Raw genomic sequence first — 18922 nt, 5'->3', positions numbered from 1 at the left:
ACTTTCACAGATATTAAACGGTTAATAAACCACCATTATTACACATTTAAACCCGAAGAAACACTAAATAGACAAAATAAAACAAATCACACAACTTCACTCCTCGCGTTCCCGCCAAAAAGTCCATTTAAGTGAGGTAGAAAAAATTAAACACAGATTAGTGAAACGTGGCAAGACTTCTGAAATGTCTTATTTCATTAATATACTCTATGCCTTCTTTTCAACCATTCTCAATTTCAAAGAGTAAAGTAAACTTTAAAATTGTTTGAAGTAAAAACGTGATAAATTTGTAAATTAAAACTACATACTCATTAGTAATTGCGACCTAAATCATGGATTACAATTACGAACAAACTAGTGAAGTGGAAGCATTAGATTCTATTTATTTCGGCGATATGATAGGTTAGATAATTTGATAAAAGGAATAAAATGTTATGTTTATATTTGTTGAAATTAAAGAAGCAAGATTTAAGTCCAAAACTGTGTACCGATTCTTTTATTTAAAAGGAATGATTATTTAAAACAGTTTTATGGAAAAAGTAAATCATGCAAATTCACTTTTATTAATTAAATGATCATGTTAATTTATTTTGTAGTGATAGAGACAAAACCATTTCACAAATTTAGTATACCTATAAAGTCAGAGGGGTTTGATGACGGAGAGGGGTTGGCCTGCCATCTAGTATTTACTTACACATCAAAGTATCCTGATGAATTACCCATTATTGAAATTGACAATGAGGAGAATTTCGACAATATTGTTGATAAAGAGGAACTTCTCACACATCTTGCTGAACAGGTAAAGATAGTATATATATAATTTGTATATATTTAATTGAATTGTTATTTTACAATGAACATTATCAGTTTTTGTTGGTGTGCATGATATAAAACCTAGATATTTTATGTTTGTCAAGTCTACATAATAATATGATAAAGTACATACATACATTATTATTTATTATCTAATAAATAAGTTTTCATTTTTAGTTTTTGACAAAATTGGTTAACATTGATTACCTACTCTATTAAATTTTTGAGACTTGATAAAAATTTATATCACATTAAACTTCTAATCTCAAATATATTATTTTATGATTTCCAAAATTTTTTATGTTTAGTGCTCATGGACGACTATGACGAAAATCATATTATCAAAGTATGTTAAGTATTACAGAACCAGTGGCATGCTTTCAACCAGTTGCCCATAGTTATTACTTGTACAGGAAGGAGTACTTGTAAAACATGATTTTGATAGTAATATAGTAATATTATAGTACTGCATAAATGGTACAATAATTGTGAAAAATTGTTAATCTGTTTTAATATAACACAATTTCAAATAATTGATATTGGATTGAAAATATGAATTTTTCTTTGAATTGATTTCAATTTAGGGAAATCCCCTGCTCTATTGATACTGTAAAATCTTTCATTTCATTTTTAGTAATGACATATATGTTTTGTTTTATGTAAATGGAATTGATAACATTTTTGCTGGGTTTGTTGGATAACATTTTGAAAATTAAAGTGAAAAATAAAAATAAAATCCTTTTATTACAAGTTTATATGTGCATAATAAGTTCAGTTTGTGGTAAATCGAATCTTGGACCTTAAAAGATAGGTAATGACTGAAAAATCAAGAAGCAAAAATATTAATAAAATTTATTTTATTATATTATTGTTGTTGTGTCATTAAGGATAAGAATGTATAAGCAGTCTGACTATACTAGAACTCAAATTCTGCAGGCAAATATAAATTTAACCACAGAAATACATACTGAATAAGAGCTCACAAACAACAGAAATCAAAAGAAATGAAATTGCTTTTAGGCACTAAAATCATAATAATATTGAATAACAATAATGAAAAAAATCAAAACCATTAGATTCATCTTAGACCTTTTAATTTGTGGCGTTTACTTTAGAAAGTCAAAGCTTGATTATTTATGGCTTATTTCCTTGTTTTTAATTAATGTGTTTCAGGGTAAAGAAAACTTGGGAATGGTCATGGTATTCACATTAGTATCAGCCGGACAAGAGTGGCTTAATGAGACCTGGGATAAAGTTAAGAAAGAGCGTGAAGAAAGGATACTAGCCAAACAAAAGGCAGATGAAGAGGCAGAACTGGTAAGTTAATATTTATCATTTTTAAGGTTCATTGGCTAACTATTGGAATATTAATTCTTATTCATTAAGTCTTATCATACCCATATCACTTTGGTATCACTATCACTATATAGTATAAAACAAAGTCGCTTTCTCTGTCCCTATGTATGCTTAAATCTTTAAAATTACGCAACGGATTTTGATGCGGTTTTTTTTAATAGATAGAGTGATTGAAGAGGAAGGTTTATATGTATAATAACATCCATTAAATAGTGGAGAAATCAATAATAAATTACAGTTTCCGAAGCGAAGCGAGGGCGGGTCGCTAGTTGTATATAAAATTCAGAAATAAGATTCTAAAAGCTCTTAGACAATAATATGTAAAAAGTTGAATAAAACTCGCTAGAAGTCACCCATAATTATTATTCTTTATCATATAACTTAGGGATGAAAAAAAAAATTCTTAAAATATTCACTCTGATATGTATTTATTAAAACTGCTTCCAAAGAAAGGTCATTGTGATTTGTAAACTAGTTACATTTTATGTTGTTATGTTCGTGCAAATATAGAAATGAAGATCTCTATATGCCTACACAGATTGGTACAACAATCTACCTATTTCAGCAATAAGCCATGTGAATAACATATATCTGTGTGTATGATCAAGGTTATAAACATATTACAGAAAAGGTTTGAAGGCACTAGAGTCACAGTAGAGTCATTTTTGGCATGGAGGAAACAGTTTGAGATCGACATGGGAATCCCAGCTAAGAGGGAACGAGAAGCAAAAGATAAGAACAAACTGACTGGAAGAGAACTATTCCTTCAGGATACAACACTCAATGAATCAGATCTCAAATTCTTGGATGATGGTAAATACAAGATTTCCTTATGCCTATAGATATCTATGTAGTTTTCATTTAATGTCACACGCAAGGTGGCTATGTAAACACTAGTTAGTGAAAAGAAAGTAATTGTTTTCATTTGAATTTGGTTTTTGTAAGTAAATCACATGCTTTTTATGCAGTGTAATCACATGCTATACATACATGCAAAGTCCATGCACTACATTAGGGAAAATAATTTTAAGGGCTGCCTCATTGAATATTAGTAAGCTCTCTTATTAAATTTGTTGCATTTAATAAAAAAAACACTAAGTTTTTATATGGAGCAGTTATATTAAATCCTTTGCTCTTCGAGAACTTGAATCTCCTTGGGGGAGAAGGTCACATCCACATATACTTTTCAAATTGTATGTCTACCAAATGCTACTTTTATTTAAATACATTTTGTCAACTTGGCGATGAAAAGTTCTTATAGGATCTGAAAAGATAATCTATCACTAAAATTTACCTACACATATATGTGAAAGATTGCAAATATTTTGATGTAATGATATGGAATTTGAAGTACAATAAAATTACTAAGTTATTATAAATAAAATGTACATAACTTTTCACTGCCAATAAAACATTTTTACCTGTTTATAAGGAAATTTGTTAACAGGTGCATTGTTCTTCCTTTTATGTCTGACACAACCCTCAAATTCTCAGAAAATGGATGGCCACATTAAATGGACAAACCCACTCGGTTTTGAAGTAAAAAGGCATGATATCAATCTCACAGAAGTAATTTATCGCAGTCTTTTATATAGCTAGCCCTATATAGATATATAGATAAGTTATGAAAATTAAAAAGTAATATTTGAGATTAGAAATTTACCTCGAAAGGGATCATAAAATCACTGTTAAGAAGAGAAATTTTGTTTTGTATTATTTCGACATTTGCTTACTAATTACTAGTAGAATTTATGTAATGATACATTTGTCAATGTACCTTCCAAATACCCATAAAATGGTAATACATTATACCATATAATATACAAATTTTTTTTATGGACTCTCTATTCTATCATTATATTTTATAAATGTAATAATAAAAAACACCTTTAAAAGTGTACTAATATTTAACGGGTTTTTATTTTTATTTTATAGGAGATGCAGTAAAAGTGGATGAGTCTCTATTCCAGAACCTGGATGATTTGGAACTCACCGATGAGGATGATGGTGACTATGAACCTTCACAAAGTGGTAGTGATAGTGATTAGTGAAAGAACGACGGAAACTGACTTGGAAGCACAGTATAAAGGCGACTGAATCACCACAGACTAATTGTGAATCAATGCTTATAAGACTGGTTTGTTATGTTGAATTTTGTAAACAAGTCTATGCAATTGTTGTATTGTAACAAATGTAATATAATTTTGCTGCTATTTTTTCTTTGTAACCATCAGATCTGACTATACCAAATCAAATAGTTCAAATACTCATATAGAGCAGAAAATATCCTTTTTCTTTTTTTTTTCTGATTCACTATTTGTGCAAAACAATGCTGATGGTTGTTAAATGAATGCTTTTTTCTTTTATGTTTGAATGATTACTGGTGGCCCGCAGGCCTTTCAAGTTTCATTAGGACAGGTGGGGGAGCAAAGGCTCAGCCAGGAGGGGTGGGATTTGCTAACAGCTGCCTGAGCGCATCCGCCTTGGAGACCTAACAACTCAAAAGCAATTCTCAGCGGGCTGATGCATGGGTTAGGTTGCATGTCGACCTCTTTGTAGAGTTCGACGAGTACGTTTACCGGAGTCCCTAAGCATGCTTCTAGTGTTAGAGCTGAAAACGTCTAATGCAAAGATTATTTGGATCTGATGGATCCATAAGGACGTGTCTAGGGCGTCGACGGTGACTGGTTCCTGCATGATCAGGATTCGTAAATGAATGCCGCGGCCTGCTCAAGTGGACCCTTAATTTATGTAACTGCTGAAGACAGATCAGAAAATGTTATATGGTTTAAAAGGGTGATTTGAGGCCATAGACATCACAACGTGAATGTCGCCACCGACCACCCGAAGTGAAAGTCTTCATCGTATCAAAATGATGGCGGTCCCAATCTTCAAACTGGAAGCTTGTCTGCTTCATGTCAGATATGGCCAGAACGGTAGAACTAATGGCTATGCCTTTTTGCTCGGACGGGTGAACGAGCTCAGAACCCACATAATGTTAAGTGGTTACGGAAGCCCAAAGATATCAACAATATTATGCAACCCAATTTAGAACTCTTGTATCTTGATAAACTCTCGGTTTTATAGTACAACAGCTGCCCCATCCTTTAAGCCGGAATGCATTATTGCTCCACGCGATAAATAAGCAGGGTGGTGGGTAGGTACCACCATGCGGGCTCACAAAACGCCTGTTACATTGATGTCACAGTTTCAGTAATTACGCAATGTATGTTTTAGCGGGTTTAATTTTTACTAAGTGATACTATAGTTTCACTTTCTAACTAAAATACAGAAATTGATAAAAGAAAACAATTAATTTATGTTACCCTCTCGGCTTCAGATTAAAAATGCCCTATAATACACAATCTTGGCAAATTGTCTCGCATTTTTGTTTCTTCGAAAGATGGCGTCGCTGATTCCAATATAAATACATACTCGCTAATAAGGAGGGTAGGAGTTAGGACAACTCTATCAAGTTGACAAAGTGTAAAAAAAAACAAATTAAAACTCAACAACCCACCAAAATGGCAATAGTGTAACAAGCTGTATGAATGGAGCAGTCATAATTGATTTGAAGTACCTTGTCTTTACCTATGAAATCGCCGTTTAGTATAAAGTTATAATTATTTTTTATAAATATTTATTCATTTCTATCAATGAAAATATTCCCCGTGGTGTCGATGCATCTCGGCCAACGCAGTGGTAATATTAAATACACTTCTTGAAGAAGTCAGGTGTATGTGAGACGAAAACTCTTGAAAGACATTTTTTACAGCCTATGGACCTTACAATTAATAAAATCCCTTTTGGCCCAATCTTTGAAATTACACCATTTGCTACGGTGGCGCTACCTAAGTTGGTAGTCTTCAACGGATGTGTAACTGATAAACTCAGAAAGTGTGCTGCTTACCTCTACCCTCCATACTTAAAACAAAAATCAACAATCAATAGAAGGCTCAATTTTTGTTTGTGCCTGAAAAAAATATTGTATTTAGTGATCAGAAGATAGGGACAACTTATAAAAACACAACCATATTTTACGAAAAAATCAACTTTCCACATCCACTTAAGGGTCTTAACTATGCTTTTAGGCTTTAAACTAGTACAATTGAATTATTTTGGAAATTTCCTATGTACTTTTTTTTCAATTGTAAATGACTATTACCTATACTTATATTTTACTTTTTTATATATTGCAAAATCATACTCATAATTAATATAAAATTGTTTATCGATGAAAATATCTAAAACAATTATTACATTTATTGAGGCAAAGTTCTACGTGACATTTGTCGCAAGATATGAATGTTTTTCCCTTGCAACCAGGATATTTGCATCGTTGTCTTTTTTGACCCCAAACAAGAAAATGCTCAAATCCATCACGCATGACATCACGAGGTGGTAGAATTGAGGTATCTGGCTTCTGTCTTTTATTTTCAACTTCACCAGATAAACTCGGTCTACCACTCTTTTTGTTTATTGATAGCCCACATATGCATAAACTTTTCCCAACTTCAAATTTGAAGTTCTTCTGTTTCATTGGGGTTGGTGTATGCTGCTGCTCTCCAATTCTTCTGTACAATAACCAGCAATTGATAAGCGTTACATCAAGAAGATGATAAAATAGCCTCAAGCACCATTTTCTAGTTTTAATTTTTATTTTATATCTCCCTAGGAACGAAACTAAGAGATCCACACCACCCATATGCTGGTTATATGTTTTGGTTATTTGAAGACAATCCACTTGTATATATTTTTTCTGTTTTTTGCAGTATCTTCTCGTTGTTTCTAGGGGCTTTTGGCCCACAAATGACGATGATAAAAAGACGGGTTGTTATCGTACTACATGACGGTGATAACGACCGTATCATCACAATTTGCCATTGCTGGGAATAGCCTCTCTGAATCATATCCTTTTTCAGGTCACTTACAGAAGGTATTTTGAGTTCTTTTCCTAAACGACCTTTATTGACCGTTCTAAGAGACTGTATTCCCTCTTTGGCCAAATAAGCAATCATCTCTGGTGACGTATAATAATTATCAAAAAATAATTTGTAATATTGATTATTTGGTATGGACCTAGCTAAACGTACTACGATATTTGAACATACTCCTAAGCCGGGCTCACTAGAATATCTTAGGTCAGGATTGTTCTCCATTCCAGAGTAAATTTCAAAATCGTAAGCAAAGCTATGATCATCGCAAAGAACTAGCAACTTATCGCCTCGTTCTTGTGGCTTATTAGGCAGTTACTGTCGAAGAAGATTAGACGCTTTTGTCGCGCACATTTGCTCGTCGACAAATAGCGCTTCTCTTTTAGGCCCGCTTTGGCATTTTCTTCTCAATGTTTCCAATATTGGCCTAATTTATGCAAACGATCATACCCTGGACTCCCTGATGGTGGTTGCATGGAGATATCGTTGAAATGTACAAATTGACATACCTATCTTTGTGAAATAACTTAGCGACATTTTCTGCATAATCAAAGGAATACCCAATTCAGCTGCATTTTGGCAGTGCCATACTCACAATCAGACCTATAAACTTTTTCAATTCATTAGTTGTTATTGTAAATGGCGAATGAAGAATTTTGAAGAATTTTTTGGACACTAAATTGTGCCTTTTTTCTACAATATGCTTAAGTAACTCATCATCAAAAAACCATAAAAAATAGTGAAGTTCAAAGTCTATAATAGTTGACTGGAAATTTGTGTTTCCAGTAAATGAACTCAATCCGTGCAAGTCCCTCACTTGAAGTATTCAGGAAGGCATTAAAGGAGCACCATCTATCAATTTAGTATTACTTATATGTATTTATTTTATGTATGTCATTATATATCTACGTGTATGTATATGTGTATGTTATTTATGTGTGTAATTGTGTATGTATATAGTTTGATATTATGTATTAGTGTTTATTTTTGTTATTTTTATTGCTTATTAGATTATACTCATCTACCCACTAATGTAAAGCTTTCCTTCTTTGAGAACGGTTAGCTGGTAGATAACTCAATTGTTGAGTTAAGCTCGCCATTTTTTATATCTTATCCCAATTGCTGTATTTTATTAACAGTGTGTACAAAATAAAGAATAAAGAAAGAAAGAAAGAAAAAGAAGGTGATTGAAAATATGTTTTCTTCCAAATAAATCTTCTTTTTTATTCTTTGAGTGACAGTTACAGTGCGAGGGATTCTAGATCCATGACCGAATGTGTTACTCACAGTCGATGATCGTCTAGGCGCCTGAGATTGTGTAATGGTACTTAAAGTTGTCCCTGAAGTCATTTCTGATTTACTAGGCTTTTATATTTCTAGCTGACGATTTTCAATATTCGTAACAACCTCATTGACGAGAGACTAACACTAATATCTCTGCACGGAGAGAAGAAGTTTCCACGTCGTTGGTTATTTCTGATTAAAAAGTTTGGATGGACTGAACCCTTTCGATGTCATCATCACTTTTAGCATCAGAAAAATCTTGACCATCTTCACTCCCAGAAGGAATATTCAAGAAATCTTCAATATATTCAATATCACGCAATCTTCTTCGCGACATTATATGCAAAAAAATCAAAGAATTCATAAGGAAAGTTATTGTAAGTATGTATAAGTGAAAACAAACACTAAAGCTCAGCAGTCGTCGTGGCCTAAAGGATAAGACGTCTAGTGCATTCGTGTTGAGCGATGCATCGGTGTTCGAATCCCGCAGACGGGTACCAATTTTTCTAATTAAATACGTACTCAACAAATGTTCACGATTGACTTCCACGGTGAAAGAATAACATCGTGTAATAAAAAACAAAACCTGCAAAATTATAATTTGCGTAATTACTGGTGGTAGGACCTCTTGTGAGTCCGCCCGGATAGGTACCACCACCCTGCCTATTTCTACCGTGAAGCAGTAATGCGTTTCGGTTTTAAGGGTGGGGTAGTCGTTGTAACTATACTGAGAACTTAGAACTTATATTTCACGGTGGGTGGCGCATTTACGTTGTAGCTTACGTTGTCTATGGGCTCCAGTAACCACTTAACACCAGGTGGGCTTTGAGCTCGTCCAACGATCTAAGTCTATAAAAAAAATTAAAAAACAACGTACCTTATGTGGAACATGCATAAAAATATGATTTACTTATATTACTTAGTTTTATGTGTATGAGTTACGTTTACTATTGTAATATAAAAAAACAACTTGCCTCTGCAAAATATACACTTCGTTACAGTACACAGTATTTTTTTTCGAGTCAAAACTCTTCAATAAGTTTTTTAATATTTTTAAATTCAAACAAACGACTAACGTTCCACTTTCATTCAAATTTCACACTTCAACTACCTATAACTAAAACGCGAACGACATCTTTAGGTGAGGTTTCGTATTACAACATTGCTAAATGTCTGTAGCTTCTATCAATATGTCAATAGATGTCGCTATTTCTTGTTTTATAGCCATAGGAACGAAAGATGCACACAGAAATAATATCAAGATATATAGAACGGCGAGGTGGGCGTGGCACCCGTGCCAAAACCATGCACTTTAATGCATGCTTTTCTAAACGCATTCTCATTACGCAACCGAATGGTAAGCCGTCGACGTCGCCCAAAGTACGTCATTACGGATTCTCCTGATCCATTAACGGTGCTTTTAGGCACCACAAGCACCGGCCACCGTCCTCGTCGAACCCGTCGCTTGCGAGGAAGGGCTCGACGAGCGAATTAGCCCATAGACACAGCCCACTGAGTTTCTCGCCGGATCTTCTCAGTGGGTCGCGTTTCCGATCCGGTGGTAGACTCTGCGAAGCACTGCTCTTGCTATGGTCAGTGTTAGCAACACTCCGGTTTGAGCCCCGTGAGCTCACCTACAACACACGTTAGCTGAAATAGCCTCTCAAGGCTCAGCATTGGTAGGGAAAAAAAAACTACTTCTTTAAACACTTTTAAATATTACTGTATGTATTTTTTACTTATAGGATGTAACCGAAACACCTAGAGAAAAAAGGTTAAGAAAACAACTGTTACATGCACAAAATATTATTACAAAAGAAAAATTAAAGGTTAAACGGCTTCGAGAGCAAAATCGCAGAAAAACGAAAAAAATTCATAATCTTCAGGAAATAATAAAAAACGCTTACTGATAATTCACTACTCAGAGAATAAATTGCTCAAATATTAGGGAGTATAAACATAACACGTAAATTGTATGAGAGACAGTTACAAAACAATAATTAATTATCTCGTTCAAAATACTCACCAGTGTTGCGGAGTTTTGCTCTTACTCTTAATTATTATTCGCCCAAAGCATATAATTATGTTAGGCAAAAATTTAATATGAGCGTACCTCATCCCCGTACACTTAGAAAATGGTATGAATCTGTAGACGGTGATCCTGGTTTTACCAAAGAGTCTGTAGAGGCTATAAAATTAAAGGTACAGTCTGTTGATTTTCAGTTATTAAAATTTAATAGGATGGTACTCCATTCCATGGCTATATTGACTTTGGAGAAAACTTGGAAAATGATAAATTACGGAAACAGCATTTACACTTCCTATAATTAAAGAATGAAAGTTAAATTAGCTAGTCAATTACTAAGCAACAGTGTTGCTGATGCTTTATTGATCTGTAAAGACACATTAAAGTTAGATGAATTCACGCTCGTTATTAGCGTTCAATCGATAATGTCGAACGATATTATGAATAATATTCGTTATCAGTCTTGTAGCGGCGGTATAAAACTCTGTTAACTCATCACTGCATAGTATAAAACAAAGACGCTTTCCCTGTCCCTATATCCCTATGTATGCTTAAATCTTAAAAACTACGCAACATATTTTGATGCGGTTTTTTTAATAGATAGAGTGATTGAAGAGGAAGGTTTATATGTATAATAACATCCATTAAATAGTGGAGAAATACTGTTATTTTTGAGGTTTCTAATGTGATGTCATAAATAATTACATTTTTTCCGCTTACATTGCAAACGCAGGCTGAACCCTACGAGATATCTCTGGAACGGCTGGTCCGATTTTGAAGAGACTTTCACTGATAGGTAGCTGATGATATAAGGAGTAACTTAGGCTACTTTTTTTAGACTAGCTTGGCCCCGCGGTGTCACCCGCGATACGACAATAACCACGGGTAACATCGCGGGACTCGGCTATCAATAATAAAATTTAATGTTTCCGAAGCGAAGCGAGGGCGGGTCGCTAGTTATTTAATAAAGGAAAAGGCATTTCACAGGTTTAGATTTTTAAATAAAGAATTTAATGTATTTTGAAATCGTTTTATTTACACCTTGTCGCTATAATCGAGTTTTACATTTTATAAGTAATATAAAAATTAATCATCACCGTAAAATAAATTTAAACCTGCAACACTGTTTTAGACGTCAGACTACTGGTCATTGAATACTGCTTGGTCGTATGGCCGTCTGGATCGGTACCACTATTCTACCTATCTCTGTTATATAAATTATACATACGATTATTTTCTACAATAGAATGTAAGACTGATATTATTTGTTGAGAGGGTGGCGGCATTCATGTTGCGATACCTATAAGCTTCATAACCACTAAAAACCAGCTTGGCCGCTAGTTCAACGATCCATAAAAAAAACAGAACAATCATTTTTATCAAACAAAAAAAAAACGACTTAAAAACAACAATTAGTACATAGATTTTTATTTAAAACTACAATTTTGCTAAAATCAAAACAGTAAACAGAACGCAAAAGCATCTGCCGTAAACTACTTCAACTAGGATTTTTTATTATGTAGGTATGCATGATTCTATTATGACTTTGTTTCAATATATATTTATTAATAAAAACTCATTTTGAGACATTCTCGTTCAGCATTTTCAAAAGATAATTGAATTATTATTTTGAGCAAACCTAACATTTTTAAATCTTGCGATGTAATAATTTTTTTCCTATTTAATAATACGCCACGAACATATTAAACATAATATCTTACACGTAAGTAAATATATAATTAAAAAAATATTATCAGTGCAGTCTTAAGTAATTCAAAATAATATCAACAACTTCGTATTGACCTTTAAAGATATGTAATTAAATATTTTTCGATAGGTACTTCATTATTGGTTTGAGAAATCCTACGAAATATAATTCCAATTTTTTGAACGATACAACAATGTCGTTTCATTAGCAAATATTTGTAGCCATGTACGAAATAAGTACCTACAAAATATTCAAAAATAGGAATATTAATCTATTCGAATTGAATATTTAAAAACTTAACAAACATGCAAAGTTTCGTGTTATTACGAAATTAAAAAGACATACAAAGAATCATAAGCAGTTCTTTGTTACTTAATAAACCATTTAATATCAAGTAACTTTTATTAGTTTTATTTTATTTGAAACAATATCAAAACACGTAGTACAGAACAATAAACATTTGACAACGATTTTTAATTTAAAGAGTTATTTAACACACACGATACAACATTCATATTTTGATAATAGCTAAGTATTTTTAATTAGAACGTGCTCAAACTAGCACATTTATAAAATTACAATAGATGCCTAATACGACCTCGTTTTTTTAAATTCCATATCTGGTTCGTTATTGTAAGAAAACATCATTGTTAACAAAACTTAACTAGAAAAAGAACTTCATTTAAACAGTATGTACCTACTCAAATAAACAAACTGCACCATTTATTTGTGAGGGATAAATAATCAAAGGCAACATTAAGGGAACGTACCCATACTACCTACGTGACCTATTTTTTTTGTTTTTTCGACCTCTCCCTCCCCTCGGTGATCACTCGTAGTATATGCCAAGATCCCCCCTCTCCCCCTTTAGTTTTCACGTAATAATTCATAATTATGATTTATAATCATTTCACAGGCAAAAATTGAAAAAAAAAATTTGGTTCATACTCGTCTTTATTGCATAAGACTGCATGCACACTTAAATTACTAGTGAATTATGTAGTGTGAGTTTACAAAGCGCTAAACACTGCGCGCTATATTCGAATATAGGTCGAGAAAATACGAGATTTCTCTCACTAAAATCGACTACGTGACAAAAACATGAGCCATCCCCCCCGCTCCTGTGACTGACCGTAGCATTTTAAAGACTCCGCTCCCCCCCCTAAACGGGTCACGTAGTATGGGTACGTTCCCTAATAACGAACACTGTGTTACTTGTGTTAGTAACGCATCTCGATAAATAATTTTACTGTCTTCAATAACCTCATTTTCACGGCTGAACTCATCACTTCAATGAATAAAGCTAGAGGACAAAAAGTTGAAGTCTATCAATAAAAAGTAGTTTTAACAGTCAATTCATCGTTAAAAATAAAAATAAAGTATTAAATTCGTTACAAAATGGACTAAAGCAAACCGTTACAAAGAACTTTACTAAGGCCACGGTTTTTTTTAGGTTCTTAATAAAATAATTATAACTAATTAATCATAATAATAATAAATAATTAATAATAATACAAACGTTTTATGCCATTACAGAATATACTACTGCAGTGCCATTTAGAAATTCCTAACCAAATATCAACAATTATTTTTGTACTTAATTAATTATTTCAAAATAGAAATAAATATATTATAGGCTATAGGCCCATAATTTACAGTTAACATTAAGTGAATGTGTTTATGTGAAAATAGTTTTCTAAAATTCTATTTAGTATTTAAATATAAATAACCTTATAATAAGACAAATATCGATAAACATTCCAAAGAACAAGGTTGATTCCATAGGATTCAGCTATGAATTTCATACAAAGCGTACCTAACTAAGCTTCTGTAAAAATAACTATGGATGGGATTTACTCCTTAATATCTTTTTTCAGGTTTGTTGTTTGTTATTTTTGCAAGCACAGGGACATAAGATTCTCGATTGTTTATGTAAATCTATTTGAGTCGCTGTGTGACGTTTGCTAGAGCGACAGCGAAGGCCTGCAGCGCTGAGAATGGATATTGGAAGTCAAGCGTGTAAGCGTTGCCGTCAATCCGACCGAATTGCATCACCTGTAATTTTTTTAAGATTTACTGCCTAGACAGAACAACCGTTTAACACAGATACTTTTGAACCTGTTCTTGATTATATTTAAAAAAACGCTCCATTTTTAAACGTTATTTCATAGATGAAAGTTAACGTAATGTTTGGTACAAAATTTACCTGCTTGCCGTGGTATTCAATTTGAAAGTTTTTAGCAGATTCTTGAGTGACACGTCCTCCGAAGTCAAGCTGATACACTTGACTGTTTTCGTTCCACATGGGTGCTTTGTTGTGCATTATTAGCTGGCGTCTCGCATTGTTGTTACGGGACTCGCCAGTATTATTTCCGGACGCTGGATTTCCACCGCGTTTCAACTAAAAAGATCAACAGTTGAACGACCCGACAAAGTTGAAAATCAGTGTGCTTATAGTAGAATTATTTTGTCCGTGCAGTTTGGGTCATAAAACATGGCCCGGCTAGGGCGGTGAGCATGTTGCGGGGGCGCAACGCCATTATCGGTAAAAACAAATGAGTCATTGAAGGCGGGGTGGTATACGAAGGGTGGTGAGATATTGTTATGTTATGAGTCATCTGTGCTTAACTGCAAATTATAGTAGGTACATTATGTCGAAGAGAAATGTGTTTTTATGCATTTGTTCTCTGAATTTCTATAGTGACACAATGGCTACTCCTTTGTTTTGTATCAAAACGGCAGAATTTATTCAAAATAATATTTGCACGTGTTGTTATCAACAATGTGTTAAAATTTTTCACTGAAATAAGAATAGATCCCGAAAAGTTACAAAGTGTTAATTTCTGCCGTTCTCGTTAACTTGCTGTGGCGATATGTGGTGTAAGTTTTCGATTAGTGATTTTTTCTTTCATTTTTATCACTAACCCACAAAATGACAAAACTAAATACACTATCGATGACGATTATCGACAACAATAATGCGCATCACTATGCCCGTCCATAAGGCTCGTGAGTGGAAGAGAGTGCGAAATACTCGCTTCACCGCTCCGATTTTTTATGACCCAAACTGTACGGACAAAATAATTCTACTATAGTGCGAGTTTCTCAACGTTCTCGATAGCGTAAAAGTTAAGCAAATTTTGTATGCAGTTGGAACAGCGCCCCTAGCGGCAAAGGTACGCAACGATCCCATTCCCTACAAATATGAGCTAACTTTTACGCTATCGAGAATGTTAAAAAACTCGCACTAAGCACACAGAACTGAAATTATACGAGAAAGTTACGCGTTAGTCAATACAAACTTTGTTCCTAAGCTGCGCTTTCTGGAAGCTCTCCAGGTCCCTGTAGTTTTTACTGTTGACCTCGTTGTAGCCGTTGGGGTATTCCTCGTCTGAGCTCTCCGACTGCTTCTTATTCCTTCTCCGATTCAGGAGAGGCGAGTTCAACAGTTGCCTAGAAGTTGTTAGCAAATATATAGTAGTAAAACAGCTATTGAAATTAATAACGTTTTCATTGGATTTGAACAACTTTTTTCTCCCAACCTATGCTGATCGCCTTGAGAGGCTATTTCAGTTTCTCCTTGACGTGTAAGTGATCTCACGGGGCTCTAACCGGGAGTGTTGCTAACACTGGTCCTAGCAAGAGCAGTGCTTCGCAGAATCTAGCGCCGGATCGGAAACGCGACCCACTGAGAAGATCCGACGAGAAACTCAGTGGGCTGTGTCTATGGGTTAATTTACTCGTCGAGCCCTTCGTCGCAAGTGATGGGTTCTGCGAGGACGGTGAACGGTGCTTGAGGTACCTAAAAGCACCGTTAATGGATCGGAGGGATCCGTAATGACGTGTTTAGGGAAAAACAACCTTATTGGTGAGGCCGAAGAATATCGTTGGCGGCGGGGCGGCGTGCGGGGCGCGGGAGAGGCGGGCTGCGAGCGGACGGCACGCGGCGTCGCCGGCGCCGAGCTCGAGCCGCGAACCGCCTCCCCCCCCGCCTCGTCCTTCGCCGCGTTCGACCCCCGCGCACCCCGCACCGCTAGCAATCGCAATGCTAGCTGTTCAAGTGAACCTGCGCGCGCACAAATAGTGACATGATATACCTACAATATATTTATTTTCATTTCAAATCCTACAAATTGTTAACATATGCTAGGTACCTACTGGCACGAATCTCAATTGCTCGCTAAAGTAGTGGTCAGTTTGTCATTCGTACAGTTACAAAATTAATGTTCGGCCACGTACGTACCGTGCCTGACGGAACCGAAGTTACCGTACCGTAATGTTTCCTCACGATTCTCCTCATCCTATGCTGTCAAACTGACTTCCATGAATTTATTTATTTATTTTTTATTACTTAGATGTGTGGACGAGCTCACAGTCCACCTGGTGTTAAGTGGTTACTGGAGCCATAGACATCTACAACGTAAATGCGCCACACACCTTGAGATATAAGTTCTAAGGTCTCAGTATAGTTACAACGGCTGCCCCACCCTTCAAACCGAAACGCATTACTGCTTCACAGCACAAATAGGCGAGGCGGTGGTACCTACTCGTGCGGACTCACAAGAGGTCCTACCACCCGTAAAATTTAGGTGCAATTGTAGAAGGTGAAAAAGGAGCGCTTAAAATCCGTGCCGTGTATACTAATTATTATTGTTTCAGCAGTACCTATTGGCATTTTTTGGATTATCGTGCCCCATGTCGCGTGGGTGTCAGTCAATGTGTTTTCTATTGCGGCAAAATTTTACAAAAGCGGTGCGACGTATTGTTTTATATACAATATGTACCGAATGTGCATTCGGCTTTACATTCGCATGCACGTTTACTCGTTTACCTGACAATTTCCAGCGATGGAAGATCTCAGGAGGGCGAGCTGTCAGCCCGTTTCGATTTGTATCGAATACGTCTTTGTCTAGGAGCAGTGTCGCGCTAAGCGTTTGAATGAGGGGAGCGAAGCATCTACTCCAGTACTAACTATAATACTTGCTGTAGTCGGAGTCGCTGTCGGTGGCGGATACCCGCGGGCGGGGTGCCGGGGAGGGGGGTGCCGGGACGCGTTGAGGAGAAGCCCGCGCGCTGCACGTCACGCACACGTAAGGCCTCGGCCCCGCCCCGCGATCCCCGTTCACTCCTAGCCTGCAAACCGTGCACACAGGGAGGCGACGTCCCACCTCGTCTGTTCTTGTCTCCTCACCCGCCGCACTCGGGCGTTGTGCAAGTGTTGATACTTCAGGCCGCACTTCGGCTCGAACAACCCGTCGGCTACGTTCCACCGATAGGGTCATTTCGCTCGAGTCAAGGCTTCGAGATTTACCACAGCGCCGTAAAGTCGGAGCCTCGCCTTCGGGAAGACGAGAGTCTGCATGGCGCAGATGTCGGCGAGGGCGTGCCCGTCGCCGTGTGTTAACAAGCACGAGACGTCGCGGAGGTTCACCGCGCAGCGCTGCTACGCTGACGTGTGCATGCAGCGGATCTACAAGGTCAAGGTAACCGACGCTGCAGCTCCGTGTCATGGTATCTCGAACGGGTAACGGCGCACACGCGGGGCTGATGGGCACCACGGTGGTCGTGCGGGAGACGCGCGGGGGTAGAGGCTCCATGGGTGGTTCCTCATCGATGTACCGGAGTTCGTCATTCCGTTGTCCAGTCTTGTTTGGGTCGCCACGTCGACTCACAACGTCCGGATGCACGTCATGCTCGTGGGTTCTGTTACAGAGCGACTTTAAGATTCTTGTGTTCATATCAGAGGTTTCGTTTCTCCCGCAAATGTTCTTTCGCAGCTTCGACAGACAATTATCGGTGACAAGGCCATCACACTTTTTGATCGTGACCTGGCGACTCGGTTCGAGTCCTAGGTTGAGGCCGTAAGGTTGTTGCTCAATGGCGCTCAAGTTTCCCTTGAGACCGGTCGAGTCGGCGCGGACAGTGTATTCGGTACGTCCTCCGCAGAAGTCTCCGCGACCACCGCACGACACGGTCTGCGGGGACGGTCGTTCGAAAATGATGTCGGTTGGAGCGACGGCGTTCTTGGGTGACTGTAACGTGGGTACGGAGCTCTCGCAGCGCAGCGGGGAGATCGCGTGTCGGCCGGAGACGGCTGCGGAACTGTTGATCCGACGCTCTGAGCCGCGTACGGCTGCCGTGTAGACGCTCTCGGGGACGTTGTTGACAGCGTCCGTGGTGTCGATGTACGGGAACTCATCGTAAGATTCGGCTCGCGCGAGAGACGGGACCGACGTATTATTGTTTGGGTTATAAATCTCACTCTGATTAATGAGGTTATTCGTGTTATTTATCCTCTCACTTAGCGTCAGCTTCCTCCTGATATTATTGTTGGTGTGTGACGGGGAATCATTCGAATCATTCGAATGAAAAACTTCCTCTTCGTCCTCGGAGAATATGTTAGGATTGAAGGAGGGATCAGGTCCGACGGGATAATCGTCTCTCAGTTCGGTTATCGTGAGCGTCATCTGTCTCGGTTGAAGATGCAATAATGATGTTTTATACGTGACTTGACCTAAATTCGCCGGAACGTTTTTTGCTAATCCGTGCATTTTAAATTTTGTCCCCCAAATATTAGACGTGACTTCCACTAATCGAACATCCTGAAAGATAATCAATAGGTTAGTAAAAATATTGCTATGGATTTTGGAGATTTGGCAATGAATACGAACTTCGGGTAATGAGTCGATGTATGCTAGTTCATCAGGCGGCTCATCCTTCTCGGTCGCGGCGCGTACTTTCCGCCGTTCCCGAGCCCGCCTGCGTCTCTGCAGCCGTGGAGATCCGGAGCACCCTTATGAC

The 18922-nt window shown here is 36.9% G+C and overlaps 2 protein-coding genes across 8 annotated transcripts in view; one reads left to right on the top strand and one right to left on the bottom strand.

Moving 5' to 3' along the window:
* Nucleotides 1-201: 201 nt before the first annotated feature.
* Nucleotides 202-11434, top strand: LOC114242105 (RWD domain-containing protein 1). 5 transcript variants are annotated; one of them, XM_089730055.1, is made up of 6 exons: nucleotides 202-402; nucleotides 597-799; nucleotides 1987-2130; nucleotides 2796-2982; nucleotides 3617-3716; nucleotides 4105-11434. In XM_089730055.1, the coding sequence occupies exons 1-6, from the start codon at nucleotides 333-335 to the stop codon at nucleotides 4124-4126; spliced, it is 726 nt and encodes a 241-aa protein (XP_089586181.1). In that variant the 5' UTR covers nucleotides 202-332; the 3' UTR covers nucleotides 4127-11434. The 5 variants fall into 5 exon arrangements, 4 of the variants coding, with proteins under 4 accessions (XP_089586181.1, XP_089586180.1, XP_089586182.1 ...); XM_089730054.1 differs by having other exon boundaries at nucleotides 3617-3738; XR_016323605.1 differs by having other exon boundaries at nucleotides 204-402; nucleotides 3664-3738.
* The window catches only part of Tusp (WD40 superfamily protein Tusp), a 31200-nt gene continuing 23705 nt past the window's right edge, over nucleotides 11428-18922 (bottom strand). For 2 of the 3 annotated variants that reach the window (XM_028173130.2, XM_028173133.2), the window contains exons 10-15: nucleotides 18793-18914; nucleotides 17094-18723; nucleotides 15983-16187; nucleotides 15424-15574; nucleotides 14328-14522; nucleotides 11428-14176 (exon numbers count right to left, since the gene is read on the bottom strand). In XM_028173130.2, coding sequence (XP_028028931.2) covers nucleotides 14060-14176; nucleotides 14328-14522; nucleotides 15424-15574; nucleotides 15983-16187; nucleotides 17094-18723; nucleotides 18793-18914 — 2420 coding nt within the window. In that variant the 3' untranslated portion in view covers nucleotides 11428-14059. The remainder of the gene's footprint in view (nucleotides 14177-14327; nucleotides 14523-15423; nucleotides 15575-15982; nucleotides 16188-17093; nucleotides 18724-18792; nucleotides 18915-18922) is intronic. The other variant, XM_028173132.2, reaches the window with a different exon arrangement.

This window comes from Bombyx mandarina, chromosome 09, assembly GCF_030267445.1.
Source record: "Bombyx mandarina strain Sakado chromosome 09, ASM3026744v2".
NCBI classification, from domain to species: domain Eukaryota; kingdom Metazoa; phylum Arthropoda; class Insecta; order Lepidoptera; family Bombycidae; genus Bombyx; species Bombyx mandarina.
Note: the sequence above shows the minus strand (reverse complement) of the source record. Positions and strands in the feature narration are given on the sequence as shown.

Excerpts from the sequence above, each read along its gene's own strand:
- LOC114242105 (XM_089730054.1), top strand. The coding sequence starts at position 333 with ATGGATTACAATTACGAACAAACTAGTGAAGTGGAAGCATTAGATTCT. Across the intron at positions 403-596 it reads TTATTTCGGCGATATGATAG|TGATAGAGACAAAACCATTT; the intron begins GTTAGATAATTT and ends TTTATTTTGTAG. Across the intron at positions 800-1,986 it reads TCACACATCTTGCTGAACAG|GGTAAAGAAAACTTGGGAAT; the intron begins GTAAAGATAGTA and ends AATGTGTTTCAG.